At 43.7% G+C, this 20,404-nt stretch overlaps 1 protein-coding gene across 18 annotated transcripts in view; it reads right to left on the bottom strand.

Moving 5' to 3' along the window:
• Nucleotides 1–1,791: 1,791 nt before the first annotated feature.
• The window catches only part of akap11 (A kinase (PRKA) anchor protein 11), a 124,102-nt gene continuing 105,489 nt past the window's right edge, over nucleotides 1,792–20,404 (bottom strand). For 16 of the 18 annotated variants that reach the window (XM_068040267.1, XM_068040250.1, XM_068040263.1 and 13 more), the window contains 2 exons: nucleotides 5,027–5,178; nucleotides 1,792–2,705 (listed from right to left, as the gene is read on the bottom strand). In XM_068040267.1, coding sequence (XP_067896368.1) covers nucleotides 2,576–2,705; nucleotides 5,027–5,178 — 282 coding nt within the window. In that variant the 3' untranslated portion in view covers nucleotides 1,792–2,575. Of the gene's footprint in view, nucleotides 5,179–20,404 lie in introns of all 18 variants that reach the window. The other 2 variants (XM_068040265.1, XM_068040264.1) reach the window with 2 other exon arrangements.

Genomic DNA, 20,404 nt, shown 5'->3' with positions numbered 1-20,404 from the left:
TCTCCAAAGCTTTCCACCATCTACAAAGCATATGGGAGGAGTGTGATGGAATACTCTCCACTTGCCTGGATGAGTGAAGCTCCAACACTCAAGAAGCTTGGCACCACCCAGGACAAAGCAGTTGGATTGACCAGCACCCCACCGACCACTTTAAGCATCTAATTCCTCCACCACTGTTGCACAGTAGCAGCAGTGTGTACCATATACAAGATGAATTGCAGCAACTCGCCAAGCCTCCTTCAACAGCACCTCCCAAACTTGTGACCTCTTCCACTTAGAGGACAAAGGCAGCAGACGCATGGAAACACCACCACCTGCAAGTTCCCCTCAAAGTTACACATCATCTGACTTAGTTCTGTATCACCGTTCCTTCACTGCTGCTGGGTCAAAAACCTGGAACTCCCTCCCTAACAGCACCCGACATGGACTGCACTGGTTAAAGAAGACGGCTCACCACCACCTTCTCAAGGACATTTAGCAATGGGACAACAAATGCAGGTCTTGCCAGCGATGCCCACATCCCATGAAAGAATAAAAAACACACAACACTTCCCCACAAAATTGATTTATTTTACTTGATATAAACAAGAGGTCTTCTACCTATTCTCCACCTCTTCTAACCTGTTCACCTAAGGAAAAGGCTGGCATTATTTTTTCTTTAATAAAACTGTCATCTCTTGCAGCCTTGCTGTTACAAAAGCCCACCAGAACTGAAAGCTTTAAGGAAAGAAAACTAACCACCAGAGTTTTTTTTATTCATTCCTGGGATGTAGGCATAGTATTTATTGCCCATCCTAATGTTTCAGGTTGATAACCTTTTGTCAGAACATCTACCTGAAACATTAACTCTGTTTGTCTCTCCACAAATGCTGCCTTACCTGCTAAGTATTCCCAGTATCATGTTTTTATTTCAGATTTCCAGAATCTGGAGTATTTTGCTTGCACTATATTCTGTACCTTGCAAATAAATGGCAACTTCTTCACCTCATTCAAACTGTTAGCACCCAAATTGCTCAATTAGCCCCATCAGTTCCTTTCACTGACAGCAAAGTACTAAAAGGTCTGATCAGAAACCTCCACTCTTCAAAGGAAAAATCAACTCTACTGTGCTCACAGACACTAGGTAACATGATGGGGACTCTGCAAGAGTTCAAATCTGTCTTCCATCAGCCCTTTTCCAAAATAACATCAGATACCTAAAGATTAGAACAGAAAGAATCCTCTGTGGCAGAATCAGTACCTCAATGCCAAGGTTATGCAGGTCTGCATTACTCCATAGCATTGATCAACCGGCTTAGCTTATTAATGCACCCACCAGTAGTAGACCTGTCACTCGGAGCTGAGATTTCTTTTCATTTGCCTCCAGATGATTCTGCAGACTATTGCCCAAGTTGTTTGGGGGTCTTGGTTGGACCGGCAGCAGGAAGCAGCCTAGCACTCTGTTGATAGGCTGTGTGGCTTTAGCTGGTTAAACTTCAGCATTAGCCTTGCACATACTTAGATCTGACAACCTGCATCCGAACTCTCTGGAATTGGCCAAATACTGGAGATGGGGGTTGGGTTGCGGAGTGCCCCTAGCAGGAGAGAATGCGCACTACGTATTGGGATAACATCATTTCCACCTCTGTGAATTCCTCAGTAGCTTGGTTTGGAGATTCTTCAGCATGGGTTTCTCCCCAAGTCACCTGCTTGACCAGAACAAAGAATATACTAAACAAAAAGACACAGACACAGTGGATGATCTATAGTGTATTTTTCAGTTGTTGCTGGAGAAATAAACCAAGACATCAACATAGTGCAACTTGCAGTTTATAATCTGATAACAGATTGTACACTTGGATTAACAGCCGACACATAAAATTGCTATAAGTTAAATGAACCTCATTACTCTATTTTTGGCATAATTCATATAAACGATTAGGGATTACAAATAGCAGACGTCACACACTTCATATTTAACCCTAGCATGTGAATTACGATGGAAGTAACACTGCACAGTAACAAAATAAGTACTCAGAATCAGTTCAATTTTAACACTTCACATTGTCATTAAAATAGCATCACTAAATACAACAGGGATAAGAACAGAGACAGAGGAAAACACACATAAAAATAAAGTGACTAAGTAACCAGGAACAAACCTTCCACTTGGTTAGTCGCTTGGCCGTGCTGATATCGCTTTGTTAAAAGGTGATGTGTGGAATTGAAAGTAGTTGGGGAAAACACAGTTGGCCAAGTGGCTGGGATCTTTCATGTCAGCACTACAGGAGTGGATAGCGGGAGATTCCACACCCACTGATCCATGGTTTATTGACCATCAGGTTGGAAAATCAAAGGCAGGAGCTGTGGAATTCCCTGGCGCATAATGGGGTCGCTGAAGTAGGAAATCCTGGGCAGTATCTTGTGAATTTTATCCAAGCAAAGGATTAAGTTTAACCTGCAGCGAACTTTATTACTGCTGGTAATAGTGCGATATTCAAGAAAGTCTGGCAGCTCACAAGGCTATATGCACGCAGCCTATCATGTGTTTATGGGAGTATAAGCACTGATGGAATTCACAATGACATTCAATATATCAGCATATGGCAAAATCAAAGCAGCTATGGAAAATACTGCCAAAGGCAGTGTAGGGAGCCGATAAAACAATCCAAACATTAAACTTGCTGGAAATACAACAAAGTACTGCGGGGTGGATTTGAAGAGTCCTGGTGGAAAAACACAAATTATTGTTAAAATGTGATCGAGGAAGTTTATTTATGTACAACAGATTGGCTGAAGTGTAGGAATGTCTTGATATTTTCTCCCAAGGCAATGGTTTGGCAGCCAGCAGTTATAAGTTTCAACTTGTATCTCACTGTGCAGTTGCTAAACAATCCCTCAATTTCTCTGAGGGATCATGTAATTGTGTTTCTTCCTGATATCTGAAGCCTTCCATTCTAAACAGAGACCACTATGAGTGGGATTTTCAATTCAGCACATAATACGTAGACCGCTGTACAGAATTATCCGGGTCTCTCCAAGAGATCAGCTTGCGGCTATTAGTTCCAATTTAACACAACTGGAAGTATACAATGGTAAATATTGCTTCCCTCAAAGATCCATCTGCTCCATTTACAGGACCGAATAATTAAAACAACAACCTTGGCAGATCTGTGGGCCCACATTAAAATGGTGTTCCGCCATTTCTGAATATGTTTGCTTTGCAACCTCCCGCTCGTGATCACAAATGATACAAACATACAGAACTAAAAGCCGGTCACCACAGGAGACATTCGCCTTGCACTGCACTGTAAGACGATGCGATCACCAGAAAATCGGATGGGTTGCAGCACCGGCCTGTAAAGGAACCCGCCTGACCTTCCGATATTCGCTGTTCCCAAGTCATCCAGTGCAGACCCAAAAAAGTCTCCCCTATATTTCTCATTGTATAAAACCACAAATTCTGCAGTATTTCAATGTCTCACACAAAAACATTTTAACTAGGAAGCATGTGAAGTGGTCAGCTGCACACTATTTAAGTAAATTGCCATATAAATGATCTGGGATTGACGAAACAGAATACAAGTTGGAAACGCTAAAAGGGGTTAATTTTTGCAAGACTCCACTTCAGTTAATCAAGAGTGCTGTGATTTGGACATCTCTGCCTGAATCTCCCATCCACACTCCCAGGATCTTGCAGGACTATTGCACATAGCTGACTGGTAAACCAACAGCAATTCTGAGCTTCTGGTTGTTAAAAGCCTGCCTGATTCACCAGCAGCTGGAACACAACATCAATAAATCAGCAAGAATGGCCACGCTTGGGTAGATACTGGCAATATGCTTTTTGCCTGCACTTAACATAAGCTGCACCACACGACGTCAGCAAAGCTAGTTTCCTCCTGGGCATAATCTCAATATTTGTAAAGGGTAACAGGTTTCACCATTAAAGTAAGTGTAGGCTGGGAACTACTTGCAAGATGAAGTACTCCTCACCACCTCACCTTTCAGGGATATGCTTTTCTCTCTCCTTTTCTAAAGCTGGTAGTTTATTCTGAAGTCAGGTTCCAGAGACACTGGCAATCCTTCAGTACCACAACCAAGTGATCATTTTTATCAGTGCTGCAGGCTATTCAACCTTGTTGGGGCATAATAATTTAGTCCAGTACAAATCATAGTGCGTTTTGTTAAAAGGCCTGACCCGTAGATGATTTTTGAAATGCAATTTCCAAAGCTTTCTGGAGCTGAGATTCATCTCACTATGAGCTATGATCAATAAGGCCCAGTAAAGCCTCAGATCCACCTCAGAGGGAAAGGCCATTGGCCCAAGTAAAGCCTCCGATTCATCTCAGAGTGAGCTGTGATCAGAAGGTGCAGGACCCAGATGCTAGCCGACGAGTGTCAGAGTTTGCAAGTTCAAATGTGTCCAATTACTGTGCTGTGCTCAGCCAAAGTTTATGACTCAGTATCAACTTGCAGGACTGAAAGGATGTCAGCTGGTGCCAGAACTTCTGGAACAAGACATTAGTGCAATCCAAGTGGAATAATTGTGTATGGGTCCAAAATGGCAGGTCTATTTGGAAGCTGCAAGAATAACTTTGAAAATCAAAATTGTTCTACCAGGAACTGATATGCGCCCAATTAATTCTAAGAGGAGGATTACACATTACTAGCTCAATGTTAAGGTATAAGGAGATTACAGCCAGGAATTTCCTCGAAGCTGCTCGCACTTCGTTGACAAGTTTGTGGGTTTCTGCTACACTTCTGGCAAAGTTATATTGGTGGAGCAGGAGCAGTTGCGAGAAAATTTCCAGAAAAGTTTTGTGTTTCATTTGGATCTATAGGGTTACCCTCGCAACAAAATCCTTTCGACCTTTACACTACCAGAAGATTTTCCTACATGCTATGCCTCCGGTTGTAAAGAACACAGGCCTTCTGGTTCAGTTCCCTGTTTGGTGACTTGCACATTTAGCAATACTTGGTGCATGGCTGACAACCCTCTACAAATGGACATTCAGTGCTCTTTGTATGCAAGCAAATACTTTACGTATTCTCCAGCAGCCAGTCAAAGAGAGAAGCACGAGTGCAGTGATCTCCAGACGGGTCTTGCTCCCTTGTGTCACAGTATTTCAGCACTGCTCGCAACAAGTCACAGATCTTCCAGTCCCTCACTTCGGCCCTTCTCACCACTGCAGGAAACTAGAAAGATAATTGTGCATCAGCATAGATGATTTAAGGGACTGTTTCAAAGGAACACTTACATGTAAAGAGCTATCAGGATATGGAATGCTTGCCATGAGTGTTGCATTCAAGTATGTACTGGGTACTGAAATCTGGAAAGTAGCATCAAGTTAGGGTTACCAACCAACCAGGATTGTCCTGGAGTCTCCAGGGATTAAAGATCAATCTCCTGTTCACTGCTGTCTGCAACACCAGGAGAAAACAAAATCATAGGGGCATTAAAATTAGTGTTTTTTTCATTTTCTATTAGTTACAAAAAATATTGGAGTTGGGGACAAAAAGGCTGTTTGACTGGGCCGGAGGGTGGAGGTGGTGGTGATCGGAGGCAGCAGGTCTGTAATAAAACCTCCAGTGATCTGTTCAACCAGGGATGGCAACCCTGGATCAGGTTGGGAGGAAAGGAAGAAAATGGGAGGGAGCTACAGTCTGTGCAGGCCAGAAAATAGTCTTCCTCCTGTGCTGAACATTTTCCTGCTTCCATCAATATTGCAGTCAGTCTCATCTGAAAACGACCTTTCCTGTTGGGAATAAATCCCATGCTGAAACAAATCACCACAACCTCAATCATTTATTTGATGTTTTCGCTTCATATTTTCAACTAGGGCGCCACAGGCCACTGTTCCCACTCATATTAAATGAGCCTGGAATAGGGTAGTCTTCAATGCTACCAGATGCTTTTCAACACAGAGTTGAACAAAGTATTCCAGAGATGTGAATGGATACAGAATTTCACATTTTGTAATTGCCAGAACCCTCAGTCTCTCAGTCCACATTCTGGGGAGCTGTGTGAACTCGGTTGCTTTGTCGACATTAACTTGTAAGAAATGCGAGTAAAACAGCTTCCATTTCTATGTCGCCCTGATGCAAGGGAAGATATCGGAGTCTTTACTGGGCCAAAGACAAGGTGGATAGGAAGCAGGAAGGGAAAACAGCAACATAGAAGCAGGACTAGGCCATTCAGCCCATCGACCCTGCTCCACCATTCAATTAGATCATGGTTAATCATCTACCTCAATGCCACTTTCCCGTGCTCTCCCCATATCCCTTGAGGTCATTAGTATCTAGATATCTTTCTATTTATGTTGTGAGCATGCTCAATGAATGAACTTCCACAGCCCTCTGGGGTAGAGAATTCCAAAGATTCACTGCCCTCTAAGTGAAGAAATTTCTCCTCATCTCAGTCTTAAATGGCCTAAAACTTATCCTGAAACTGTGTTCAATGGTTCTAGACTCACCAGCCAGGGGAAACATCCTATCTATATCCACTCGGACACACCCTGTAAGAATTTTCTAAGTTTCAATGAGAACACCTTTCATTCTTCGAAACTCTAGAGAATACAGGCCCAGTTTCTTCAATCCCTTCTAATAAGACAATCCCGCCATCCCAGGGATTAGTCTGGTGAATCTCTGTTGCACTCCCTCTACGGCATGTACATCCTTTCTTAGATGAGGAGACCAAAACTGCATACAATACTCCAGGTGTGGCCTGACCAAGCCTCTATACAATTGCAGCAATTCTTAGTTAGTTAGTTAGAGATACAGCACTTTACTCCTGTACTCAAAACCCCTTGCAATGAAGGTCAACATGCCATTTACTTTCCAAACTGCTTGATGCACCTGCATGTTATCTTTTAGTGACTCATGAACAAGGGCACCCAGGTCCCCTTGGACATTGTTACGAACGTGCTTCCATTTTTTGTTAAATTTTTTTTGAGGACTTGGGTTTTAAAACTGAAAAGGATTCCATAGATGCTGGACTTCGTGTTTTTTTTTTAAAAAGAGGTAATTGAAAGGTCTTTTGGACTTGGTTTGTAAACAATCCTTACTGGAAGTCACCTGTCTTCAGATAAGTACCCAGCAGGGGCTTTTTAACCTGGGGAGGATGTTTACAGAGAAGTGACAGGTCAAGATTTATAGGGGCTAGGAGGCTTGATTCTTGGGATATTGTTTATTGTTTCGCCTTGGACAGGGGATTGGGGGTGTGGACAGTGTTTTGAAAGGAGTTTAAATATGAACCTACCAAGGACAAAACCCCAGCTCAGCCTTTTCCATCTCTTTGAAAAGCCTGCCAGTTTTCCCCCGTCTTTGAGAATCAAGAAATAGAGAAACTGATGCTGCAATTCTCCTGGAAAGCTTGCCAAACTGATCTGCAACGTCGCCTGAAAAGAATTGTCCTAGAAAGATCCCAATGACAGCCGTCTACGCGTATGGGGATGCCAGAATACAGGGACAACTGACATCTTTCAACATCGCTTTTTTCCTTCACGAATTAGCAAGGTTTTGGCCAAAGTACTTTTATCTGTCTTTTTTTTTTGTAACAGAGCTCTAAAGAAAAAATCTCTTTTTCAGTTAACGTGCATGTGTGTATGAGGGGCTAAGGTAAAAAGGGAACTTTCATACTTCCATCTGTGTGTTAATGCTTTGCTTTGTTACTGATTAAGTCTTGTTTTATAATAAACTGATAATTTTGTTGTTTTATTAAAGAAACCTGGTTGGCATATTTTATTCTGGGATAAAGCGTAGAGTATATGATTGACTGCATCGGTAACTGGGTAAACATTTAAATATATGTTGTGACCTGTGAAGAAGTGGAACTAGAAATGACAGTGCCCTCCTTCCACCTCAGTCGTAACAACATCAACACTTCCAAACCTCTCGTCATTTAAGAAATACTCTGTCTTGCTGTTTTTTCTAATAAAGTGAATAACTTCAAACTTACTATATTCCATCTGCCATGTTCTTGCCGATTCACTTAGCCTGTCCAAGTGCCCTTGAAGTCTCCTTGCATCCTCCCCACAATTTACATTCCCACCTAGTTTTGTCATCAGCAAATTTGGAAACATTGCATTTGGTCCCCACATCCAAATCATTTATACAGATTGTGAACAGCTGTGGCCCCAGCACTGATCCTTGCGGTACCCTACTAGCAACAGCCTGCCATCCTGAGAATGACCCATTTATTCCTATTCTCTGTTTTCAGGCTGTTAACCAATTCTCAATCCACACCAGTATATTACCCCCAATTGCATGTGTGGGACCTTATCAAAAACCTTCTGAAAACCTAAATACACCACATCCACTAGTTCTCTTTACTCTATGCTACAAGAATCATCTTCAAAAGACTCCAAAAGGTCTGTCAAACATGACTGCCTTTTCATAAATCCATATTGACTCTGCCTAATCATGTCATTATTTTCTAAGTGTCTAGTTATCACATCCTTTATAATCGAATCTAACATTTTCCCTACTACTGACGTCAAACTAACAGGAAGGTACTTCTCTGTTTTCTCTCTCCCTCCTTTCTTAAATAGTGGGGTTACATTTGCTACTTTCCAGTCTGCAGAAACCTTTCCAGGATCTATAAAATGTTGAAAGATAACCACCAATGCATCCACTATCTCTATAGCCATCTCTTAAAATACTCTGGGATGTAGCTCAACTGGTACAGGGAATTTATCATCCTTCAATTCAGTTAATTTTTCGAGTACTATCTCTTTATTAATACTAACTACTTTCAGTTCCTCAGTTTCACAAGTTCCTTTGTACAGAGAAGGGGTACAGAAGTTCCGGCGAAAGCTGAAAGTGCAATCAAAGAGGTTTTAAGAGTGGTATTTGCAGGCAGAGCATTATTAGGCCAATTCAGAGGGGAGTTTTAGAGGACAGAGTGGAGGCTGAAAGTACCTGCCGCTGTTGGAAGATGACTGTTTGGAAATGGTGAATAAACAGGTGTCGGAGGAGCAGACAGCATGTGCGAGAATGTATGGCTAGGGTTAGGAGGAGCTGAGTCATGTAGGGATTAGGAAGGACAGGATCATCAAGCCAATTAATTGGGGCATGTGGTCTTTCAGACATGAAATTGGAGAGGGGAGGAAAGGAGTCAATTTTCCACCCTGTGGGTTTCAGGTGTCAGCTAGGACTTGCGGGGGGGGGGGGGGGGGGGGGGCAGGGGGATGGGGGGTGGTGGGGTTAAGACCAGAAATTTGTCACTTCCCAAATCCATGCCTATCTTTCCCGACCAGTTTGTAGCCTTTGACATGGCTGTTAACACTATCCTCTTCCAATGTCTCGCCTCAGTTGTCCAGCTGAGTTGGACTGCCCTTGCCTGGTTCCATTCTTACCTATCTAATCATAGCCAGAGAATCACTTGCAATGGCTTCTCTTCCTGCTCCCACACCGTTACATGACTCAGCTCCTCCTAACCCTAGCCATACATTCTCGCACATGCTGTCTGCTCCTCCATCTTTGGCTCCTGCTATTTCTTATATACATGCTGTCCCTCGGCAATATCATCCAAAAACACAATGTCAAGTTCTACATGCAGGCTGACAACACACAGCTGTACCTCACCATCGTTTCTCTTGACCCTCTCCACTGTTTCTAGATTGTCAGACTGCTTGGCCGACATCCAGTATTGGACAAGCATAAATTTCCTATTAAATATTGGGAAGACTGAAGTCACTGTCTTCAGCAACCACCACAAACTCTGATCCCTAGTCTCTGACTCCATATCCCTCTCCCTAACCACTGTCTGAGGCTGAACCAGACTGTTCACAACCTTGGTATCATATCTGACCCAGAGATGAGCTTCCAACAGCCTCCCCATCACCAAGACTGCCTACTTCCACTGCTGTAACACCACCAGTCACTGCTCCCACCTCAGCTGCTTAAACTCTCATCCATGCTTTTATCACCTCCAAACCTGACTATTCCACTGCTCACCTGGCCAGCCTCCCATTTTGCATCCCCTGTAAACTTTAGTTCATCCAAAACTCTGCTGCCCATATCCTAAATCACACCATCCCGTTCACCCATCACTCCAATGCTTGATGACCTACATTGAAGTGTTGCTGGACCAGGAGCCAAACTTAAAATTCTCATCCCTGTGTTCAAGTCCCTTCCTATCTCTGTAAACGTTGCCAGTCCTAGAACCCTCCGAGATACCTGCGCACCTCCAATTCCAGCCTCTTGTCCATCACCGATTTTAATCGCTCCACCATTGATCACGGTGCTTTCAGTTGCCTAGGCCCTAAGCGCTGGAATTCCCTTGCTAAACCTCTCCACCCTTCTCTCCTCCTTCATGATACTCCCTAAAACCTATCTCTTTCATCAAGCTTTTGGTCACCTGCCCTAGTATCTGTTTACATTGCTCTGTGTCAAATTTTGTTTGATAATCATTCCTGTGAAGTGCTGAGGGATGTTGTACTTCGTTAAAGGTGCTATATAAATGCAAGCTGTTGTTGATGATGATGATGATGAAGAATTCAGGTTGCAGCTGGGGAGAATAACTAGGTCAAGACCAGAGATTTCTCAATGCTGGTGGGAGCCAGAGAAAAGCCTGGGCATTGCTGTTATTAAACTGCAAGAGATTTCAAACCCTGGCAAAAGTACAGTAAGATGGAGGGGAGAGCAGAGAAATTCAAGATTTTACAGCTATTGTTCAGTCATAATCTTTATTTTCACAACAAATAATTGTAGCCGGGAGACCAGAGAAAGTGTTATATTTGAGACCAGAGCGAGTAAAGATATGATTGAGGGTTTCAGCAGCGAAGGGGTTGAGGTCAGGCCGGAGATGGCAATGTTGCATTTGTGGAAGAAAGTGGTATTAGTGAAGCTCAGCTTAACTACCAGTGCAACACGGGCTACAAAAGTGACTGGAGAATGAAACAATAGGAAAGGGTAATGAGGAATGAAAGGATGCTGGAATGGAAAAGATCAAAGCTTAGTGAGGCAGAGAGAGATCTGGCCCAAATAAATTGAGCACAAAATTAGTAAGTGGCTCAATAAATATTTCCCACTGCTCAAATATGAAATGTATAAAGCACATTATAAATATATTCCTATAAAGCAAAAGGGGATCCAAAGAATACAGTTCCATGGATAAGTAAATTAAAACTGCAAGTAAAAGGGGAGGCATACGATAAATTTAGGGGTAATCAAAATAAAGATTTTATTTTTTATTTATTTATTTAGAGATACAGCACTGAAACAGGCCCTTCGGCCCACCGAGTCTGTGCCGACCATCAACCACCCATTTATACTAATCCTACACTAATCCCATATTCATATCACATCCCCACCTGTCCCTATATTCTCCTACCACCTACCTATACTAGGGGCAATTTATAATGGCCAATTTACCTATCAACCTGCAAGTCTTTTGGCTTGTGGGAGGAAACCGGAGCACCCGGAGAAAACCCACGCAGACACAGGGAGAACTTGCAAACTCCACACAGGCAGTACCCAGAACTGAACCCGGGTCGTTGGAGCTGTGAGGCTGCGGTGCTAACCAATGCGCCACTGTGCCGCCCGTGCGGCATGATAAACATGAAACATATAGAAATTATAATAGGGATTTGAAAAAGAAGTTCACGGATAAAACTATGGGTGTACAAATGCCGTGGGACATTTTGCTACATTAAAGAGGCGACATAAATGCCAGTTATCGTTGTCAAACAGTGGGACATGTTCAAAAAAGCATTTGGTAGAATAAAAGACCTGCACATACCTGTAAAGGGCAAAAGCTCTACTGGTGTAATTAAGCAACCTCAGTCAACAAAAGAAGTGAGAGGTGGTATAAAACTACAAGATAATGCGAATATTAGCGGCGCAGTGGTTAGCACCGCAGCCTCACAGCTCCAGCGACCCGGGTTCAATTCTGGGTACTGCCTGTGTGGAGTTTGCAAGTTCTCCCTGTGTCTGCGTGGGTTTTCGCCCACCACCAAAGACTTGCAGCTGATAGGTAAATTGGCCATTATAAATTGCCCCTAGTATAGGTAGGTGGTAGGGGAATATAGGGACAGGTGGGGATGTTGTAGGAATATGGGATTAGTGTAGGATTAGTATAAATGGGTGGTTGATGGTCGGCACAGACTCGGTGGGCCGAAGGGCCTGTTTCAGTGCTGTATCTCTAAAAAAAAAAATTAGCGGAAAGAACTCCAAAGGGATACAAAGTAAGTACCAAGAGCTGCAGAAAGGGAAAATGAGAAAATACTGGCACGGCTCATCAAGGATAACACAAAGTTTTAACAAGCATATTAAGAGAAAGAGGGTGTCTAGGGGTGCTTGGGCTCCTTAAAGACCGAGACTGGTGATTGAAAATCAGGAAATGGCCGTACTGTTAAATATTTACATTGTCTCAGTCTTTACTGTAGCAGATAAGAATAACGTACTAGAGGTACAAGGAAAACTAAAAGTAAATCAAGAGGAGGAACTCAGATTTAATATAAGTACAGCAACAATATCGAAGCTAGGGTAAAGGATATCACTGAAGAGGCGCAGGACATTCTGCAAAGGGATGAGGAACAGCCAGGAGCTGTGGTTCATGCTGGAACCAATGACATGGGTACAAAAATGGCTGAGATCCTACAGGCAGATTTTCAGGAGCTAGGGAAAAGATTAACGGATAGGACCTCAAAGGCAGTAATCTATGGATTACATCCAGTGACGTGTGCGAGAGAACAGAAACAGGAAGATGGTGCAGATGAATAAGTGGCTGGAGAAGTGGTGCAGGAGGGAGTGCTTCAGATTCCTGCAGCATTGAGACCAGTTCAGGGGCAGGAGGAACCTGTACAAGCCAAACGGGTTGCACCGCCACAGGGCTGGGACCAATGTCCTCATGGGGATGTTAACTAGTGCTGTGGGGAAGGGTTTAAACTAATGTGGCTGGGGGAAGAGAACCAGGGTGTAGCAGAAGAGAGGAGAGACAAGGTGCATAGAAAACTACAAGGAACAAACAGCAACAGTATAGAAAGAGCAATAATTAGTGGAGGAAGAAAGCAAAGCTGACCAGCATGGTGTTGGAATGCATATGTGTTATTGCAAGGAGTGGTAAAAATAAGGTTCAGAAAGTGCAGGTAAAAGTTACCACATGGGGTTATGATATAGGGGATATAACAGAGACCTGGATTAAATGTGGGTAGGAATGGAAACTAAACATTCCTGGTTACAACGTATTCAGAAGGGATAGGGAAGGTAAGAAGGATAATATTACGATTCTATAGAGGGATGATATACTCAAGAGTTGAAAGACTGAATCTATTTGGTTAGAGTTAAGCAGCAGAAAAGGAGCTGCTACATTTCTGGGTATTAACTAGTGAGAAGATGGAGAAGCAAATCTGTCAGCAGATTTTAGGAAAATGTATAAATAGTAGAGCAATAATCGTAGGGGACTTCAGTTATCCTAATACAGACTGGGACAAACAGAGTAAACAGCAAGGAGGATGAAGAATTAAGATTATGCTTTCTTGTTCTGGATTTCTCCAGCAGAGAAAAGAGTTTATATCTATTTACTCCATTAAATCACTTAATTATTTTAAACACTTGAATTTGATCATCCCTCAACCTTCCAAACTCAAGGGAATACAAGTTTTTGTCTGCCTTCATAATTTATAAGCCCTGGTAACATTCTGGTGTATCTGCACTGAACCCCAAGGCTAATATATCCTTCCAGAGGTTTAGTGCCCAGAACTGAACACAGCATTCCAGATGGAGTCTAACCAGGGCTTTGTACAACTGAAGAATCACTTTTGAATTCAAATCCCCTTGAGATAAAGGACTATATTTAATTTGCCCTTTTGATTACTTTTGCACCTGTGATTTGTGTACATGGGAAATCACTTTGCTCCTCCACAGTTCCTGGCCTCTCCACAAGAAAATATGCCTGTTTATCTTTGTCCAATCACAAGTGGATGACCTCACAGATGCCCACATGAAACTCCACCAGTCAGTTTTGCCCACTCACTTAGTCTATGCCACTATGTAACTTCCTACTCGCGCAAAATAAATTAATCTGTCTCCTAACTTAGTGCCAACTGCAAACTCGGGTATACAACTTTGCACTCCTTTATCCAAGTCAAAACTTGAGGCCCCAGTACAGATCCCTGGGGAACACCAATTGCCACATCCCGCCAATCAGAGAATGAGCCCTCTATCTCTACTCTCAGTCACCTACCACCCAACCAATTACTGCCCCATTTTACAAGGTTATCTTGATTCCATGCAATCTCATTTTTGCTAATAATCTCCTGTGCAGAATCTTATCAAATATCTTCTGGAAGTCCATACAGTCAATCTCCATAGAGACCCTCCTATATACTATACCACTGGCCTCCTCAAAAAATGCAACTAGATTTGAACAGCAGCATAGTGGTAATGCTACTGGACCAGTGATCCAGAGGCCTGGACTAATGTTCCAGAGACATGGAGGGGAATTTTTCCTGGTCACGTGGAGGCAGGGTTGGGAAATTAGCAGCAAACCCCGTCAGCACAGGGGTAGGCTGTCACCGGAATTGGCAACTTGCTCAACGGAGGCTGGCAGTCAATCAAGGCCTCACTTAAGGGCCATTTTCTCTCAGTGGAGCAACTTTGCTGGTGTCGCACGGGCCCCCCGCTTTGTCTGGAGCCTGGCAACGCTTCGGAGGCGGCCTCTCGGAGGGATATCAAAGGCTGCTGTCCATGCCACTACCACTGAGCCCCGAGGCTATAACAGGCACAGTTGTGGCCAAAAGCATTCTTGTAGAAATGTTCCCCAACACAGTGATGGCCCTAACAGCTTAAAGCCTTCTTTTTCATTAAACCTTTTGGAGCCTTTCCAGAGTGCCTCCATTTAGAGGCGCCCTTGCACTTTCCATCTGCCTCAGCAGTGGCCAATTCTCCCAGTGGGGCGGCTGACTGGCCAAACTTGCAGGTCCTCCCATTGGTCTGTGTCCCTGTGGAGGTGGCCAATTAGGAGGCTAGCTCTCGTAGAGTGGTGCCGGTGGCATGCTGCTGAGAAGCACAGACTCGGGATCCATAAATGGTCCCAATGGCTGCCGGAATATTCCCATGAGTTCAAATCCCACAACAGTAGCTAGGGAAATTTAAATTCAATTAATTAAATATATCTGGAATGACCACCAGGAAACTACCAATTGTCATAAAAACCCATCTGGTTCAATAACGCCCTTTAGGGACATAAATCTGCTGTCCTTATCCAGACTGGCCTACATGTGATTCCAGACCCACAGCAATGTGGGTGACTCTGAAATAGCCTAGCAAGCCACTCAGTTGTTGCAAACTGCTACAGAAAAGTTAAAGAATAAAGGCAGACAGACTACACGGCATCGACCGAGGCACCGGAAATGACAAAGGCACACACTGACTAGTTGAGCGCAGAAAGTCCTCCTTACTAACATCTGGGGACTTGTGCTTAAACTGGGAGAGCCATCTCACAGACAAGTCAAGTGACAGCCCGATGTGGTCATACTCACGGAAACATATCTTACAGCACAGTGGTTCACAGTACTGAGGGAATAGTCCTAGGAGTCCTCAACATTGACTCCGGACCACAAGAAGTCTCATAGCATCAGGTCAAACATGTGGAAGGAAACCTCCTGCTGATTTCCACTTACTGCCCTCCCTCAGCTGATGAATCATGTTGAACACCACTTGGAAGGGGCACTAAGGGCAGCAAAAGCACAGAATGTACTGTGGGTGGGGGACTTCAATGTCCATCACCAACAGTAACTCAATAGCAACACTACTGCTGAACTGGCCGAGTCCTGAAGGGCATATCTGCCAGACTAGGCCTGTGGCAGGTTGAGAGAGAACCAAGAGGGAAAAACATACTTGACCTCATCCTCATCAATTTACCTGTCACAGATACAACTGTCCATGAAAGTATTGGTCGGAGCGACCACTGCATAGACCTTGTGGAGATAAAGTCCCGTCTTTGCACTGAGGACACTTTTCATTGTTTTGGGCGGCGCTACAACTGTGCTAAATGGAATAGCTTCAGATCGGATCTAGCAGCTCAAAACTGGGCATCCATGAGGTGCTGAGGGCTATCAGCAGCAGAACTGCATTCCACCACAATCTGTAACCTCATGGCCCAGCATATCCCTCAAGCCAAGGGACCAACTCTGGTTCAATGAGCAGCGCAGGAAAGCTTGCCAGGAGCAGCACCTTGCATACCTAAAAATGAGGTACCAACATGGTGAATCTACAAAACAGAACTACAAACATGCTAATCAGTGGAAGGAGCAAGTGATAGACAGAGCTAAGCCATCCTACAACCAACGGATCAGATCAAAGCCCTGCAGTCCTGCTGCATCCACTTATGAATGGTAGTGGACAATTAAACAATTAATGCAAGGACAAGGCTCCACGAGCATCCCCAACCAGAATGACGGGGGAGCCCAGCAGATCAATGCAAAAGACAAGGCTGAAGCATTTGCAACCATCTTCAACCAGAAGTGCTGAGTGGATGATCCAACTCAGCCTTCTCCTGAGGTCTCCAGCATAAGATGACAGTCTTCAGCCTATTCGAGTCACTCCACATGATAGCAAGAAATGGCCAAAGCCACTGGATACAGCAAAGGCTATGGGCCCTGACAACAGACCTGTGCTCCCGAATTAGCTGCTCCCCTATCCAAACTGTTCCAGTACAGCTACAACAATGACATGTACCGTACAATGTGGAAAATTGCCCAGGTATGTCCTGTCCACAAAAAACTTGAAAAATTCGTTCAGGCCAATTACAGCCCCATGAGTCTATTCTCAATCATCAGCAATGAGGTGGGAGGTGTCATCGACGGTTCTATCAAGTGGCACACACAGCAATAACCTGTTCACCAATGCTCAGTTTGGGTTCCGCCAGGGCCCCTCAGTTCCAGATCTCATTACAGCCTTGATCCAAACATGGACAAAAGAGCTGAACACCAGCTGAGAGCGGAGAGTGATTGCCCTGACATCAAGGCAGCATTTGACCATGTGTGGCATCAAGGCTAATGGAAATTAGAGGGAAAACTCTCCACTGGTTGGAGTCATACCTAGCACTGTTGCTAGGTCATAATCCTGGAACTCCCTCCCTAACAGCACTGTGGATGTACCTACACCACATGGACTGCAGTAGTTCAAGAAGATGGCTCACCACCACCTTCTCAAAAGCAATTAGGGATGGACAATAAATGTTGGCTTTGCCAGCGATGCTCACATCTCATGAAAGAATAAAACAAGTCAGACAAATCCATGCTTCTCTCTTCGATCAACTGCTATATATCCAAGTGCTCAGTCACTCTGTCATTGAGGATAGATTCCAGTAACGTCCCCGCAATCAGTGGTAAACTGACAGATCTTTAGTTCCCTGGTTTCTCTCTCCCTTCCTTCTTAAATAATGGAATGACATTGGCAACTTTCCGATCAAAAGTACAATTCCTGAAATTAGAACACTTTGGAAAATTATGTCTAATGCACCTGCAATTTTGTCAGCTTTTGTTTTTAATATCCTGTGATATATATACATCTGAAGTCCCACTATCTGAGTTACTCTACTACCAATGTTTTTGCTTGTATTACTTTCACCAAGTTCCTCCACTTGACTTGTTTTGAGGTTCCCTCGCAGCGTTGATTATTTTGTCCACTTCCTCCACTGGGAAAGTGAATAAAAGTACTCTTGCAACAAGTCTGCTATTTTCTTATCTATTACAGTCTTGCCTGCATCTGTTTTTAAAGAGTCCACATTCCCCCTTACCACTCTCTTTCTCAATTTATTTTATATTTTCATGTTAGTGAAGAGGATATGGAGCTATTAGTTCTGGAAGCATGGGAAGGAAACTGATGGAGGTTTGGAAGGGTTGGCTAAGTGATCCTTTGGCCAACACAATAAAATGGCACTACGTAAATGAGTTGTAATCCAGTGATAGTCACAACTGAAATGGGAACCTTGGCTCAGAGGTAGCACTTTTACCTCCGAATCAGCAGATTGTGGATTCAAGTTCTATTCCAGAAACTTGAGTACGTAATCTAGGCTAACACCTCAATGCAGTGCTGAGGGAGTGCTGCACTGTTGAAGGTGCCGTCTTCTGAATGAAACGTTAAACCAAGCCCCTTCCTGCTCTCCCAAGTGGACCAAGATTGCATGGCACTATTTGAAGAAAAGTATGGAAACTTGTGCCATATCCTGGCCAACACCTAAAGCAGACTATCTGGTCATTTATTTCATTGCTGTTTGCGGGATCGACTGTGCACAAATTGATTCTGCAGCATTTTGAAGTGACTACACTTTAAAATTATTTCATTGGCTGCAAAGCTTTAGGACATCCTCAAGAAATGAGGCACTATATAAATGCAGGCTCTTTCTCTACCGTTGACCATTTGCTCTTTTGATATGCTTTTGAAACCTTCACAGAAATTGACACATTGATCTTCAAGATTTAAGTTTCGTTCCTCACATTTCAGTTAAAGATCTATAAATGTATGTAGTTTACAATCACCATCATAATCTTTTTAAATCAAACATCCAAATATTTAACATCCCAATTAATTAATTAAATGGAATAGAGATGACTGGGCAGGCGATGTGTTGCAGCTGTAGTATGTGGGAGCGGGTGGACGCCGGTGCGATCCACAGTGGCCACATCTGCAGCAAGTGTTGGCTGCTCGAGGACCTTCAACTCAGAGTTGATGAGCTGGAGTCTGAGCTGCGGACACTGCGACACATCAGGGAGGGGGAAGAGTTACCCGGACACTGTGTTTCAGCAGACAGTCGTGACCCCTTAGATTAATTACATCAAATTTGGACTGTGGTCAGGGACAGGAGGGTGTGACTGCGAGTGAGGCAGGTATGGGGATCCAGAATTTAGCTTTAGAGGAGCCTCAGCCAGTGCCCTTATCCAATAGGTACGAGGTTCTTGCTCCCAGTGTGGACGAGGGCACAGACTGCAGGGAGGATGAGCGAACTGACCACAGCACCGTGGTTCAGAGTGTCATTCAAGTGGGGGCAGAAATGAAGTAGTAATAGGGGATAGCACAATTAGGGGAACAAGTACTGTTCTCTGCAGCAAAGACTGGGAGTCTCAAAAGCTGTGCTGCCTACCTGGTGCCAAGGTTAAGGACGCCTCTGCTGGACTGTAGAGGAACTTGAAGTGGGACAGGGAGGATCCAGTTGTCATGGTCCACATAAGTACCAACAACATATGTAGGATAAGGAAAGAGGTTCTGCTGAGGGACTATGAGCAGCTCAGGACTAAATTAAAAAGCAGAACCTCAAAGGTAACAATCTCCGGATTACTACCTGAGCCACGTGCAAATTGGTGTAGGGTAAATAACATTAGAGAGGTAAACACGTGGCTCAAAGATTGGTGTGGGAGAAATGGGTTCCAAATCATGGGGCACTGGCATCAGTACTGGGGAAGGAGAGAGCTGTTCCGTTGGGATGGGCTTCATTTGCCCCATGCTGGGACCAGTGCCCTGACGAATAGTAAAACTAGGGCTGCAGACAGGACTTTAAACTAATTAGTGGGGGAGAGGGTTCAACTGAAGTGAAGTTTAAAAAAATCAAAAAGAAACGAGAGAGCAGAGGTGCAGGGTGGTGAAGAGGCAAACGGTAAACAAAGTGTGACAGGAGGAGGCAGAAAATATAAGAAGAGTGCAGCAGAAATTAGAACCAGAATGAGTAATAATGGTAAAAAGTCAAAGTTTAAGGCTCTTTATCTGAATGCACGCAGCATTTGTAACAAGATAGATGAGCTGACGGCACAAATAGAAATAAATGAATATGACTTGATAGCTATTACAGAGACGTGGTTGTAAGGTGACCAAGACTGGGAACTCAATATTCAAGGGTATTCGACGTTCCAGAAAAATAGGCAAAAAGGAAAAGGAGATGGGGTAGCTTTGTTAATAAAGGAAGGCATCAGTGCAGTGGTGAGTAGTGATATAGCTGCAATAGATCGTGATGTGGGATCAGTTTTGGTGGAAATAAGGAATAGCAAGGGGAAGAGGTCACAGGTGGCAGTTGTCTATAGGCCCCTGAAGAGTTGTCTCACTGTCGAACAAAGTATAAATCAGGAAATAATGGAGGCGTGTAAGAAGGGCGCTACAATTGCCATCGGTGATTTTAATCTGCATATTGACTGGACAAATCAGATTGGCAGAGGTAACATGGAAGACAAATTTGTAGAGTGCATCAGGATTGTTACTTAGAGCAATACATTGCAGAAACTACCTGGGAACAAGCTATTTTAGATCTAGTAATGTGTAATGAGGTAGGATTAATAAGAGATATCGTAGTTAAGGATCCTCTAGGGGAGGTAGTGATCACAACATAGCAGAATTTCAAATTCAGTTTGAAGGCGAGCAACTGGGGTCTCAAACCAGTGTCTTCAACTTAAACAAGGGTAATTACAGAGGTATGAAGAAAGAGTTG

The sequence above is a fragment of the Heterodontus francisci genome, chromosome 10 (genome assembly GCF_036365525.1).
Source record: "Heterodontus francisci isolate sHetFra1 chromosome 10, sHetFra1.hap1, whole genome shotgun sequence".
NCBI classification, from domain to species: Eukaryota; Metazoa; Chordata; class Chondrichthyes; order Heterodontiformes; family Heterodontidae; genus Heterodontus; species Heterodontus francisci.
Note: the sequence above shows the minus strand (reverse complement) of the source record. Positions and strands in the feature narration are given on the sequence as shown.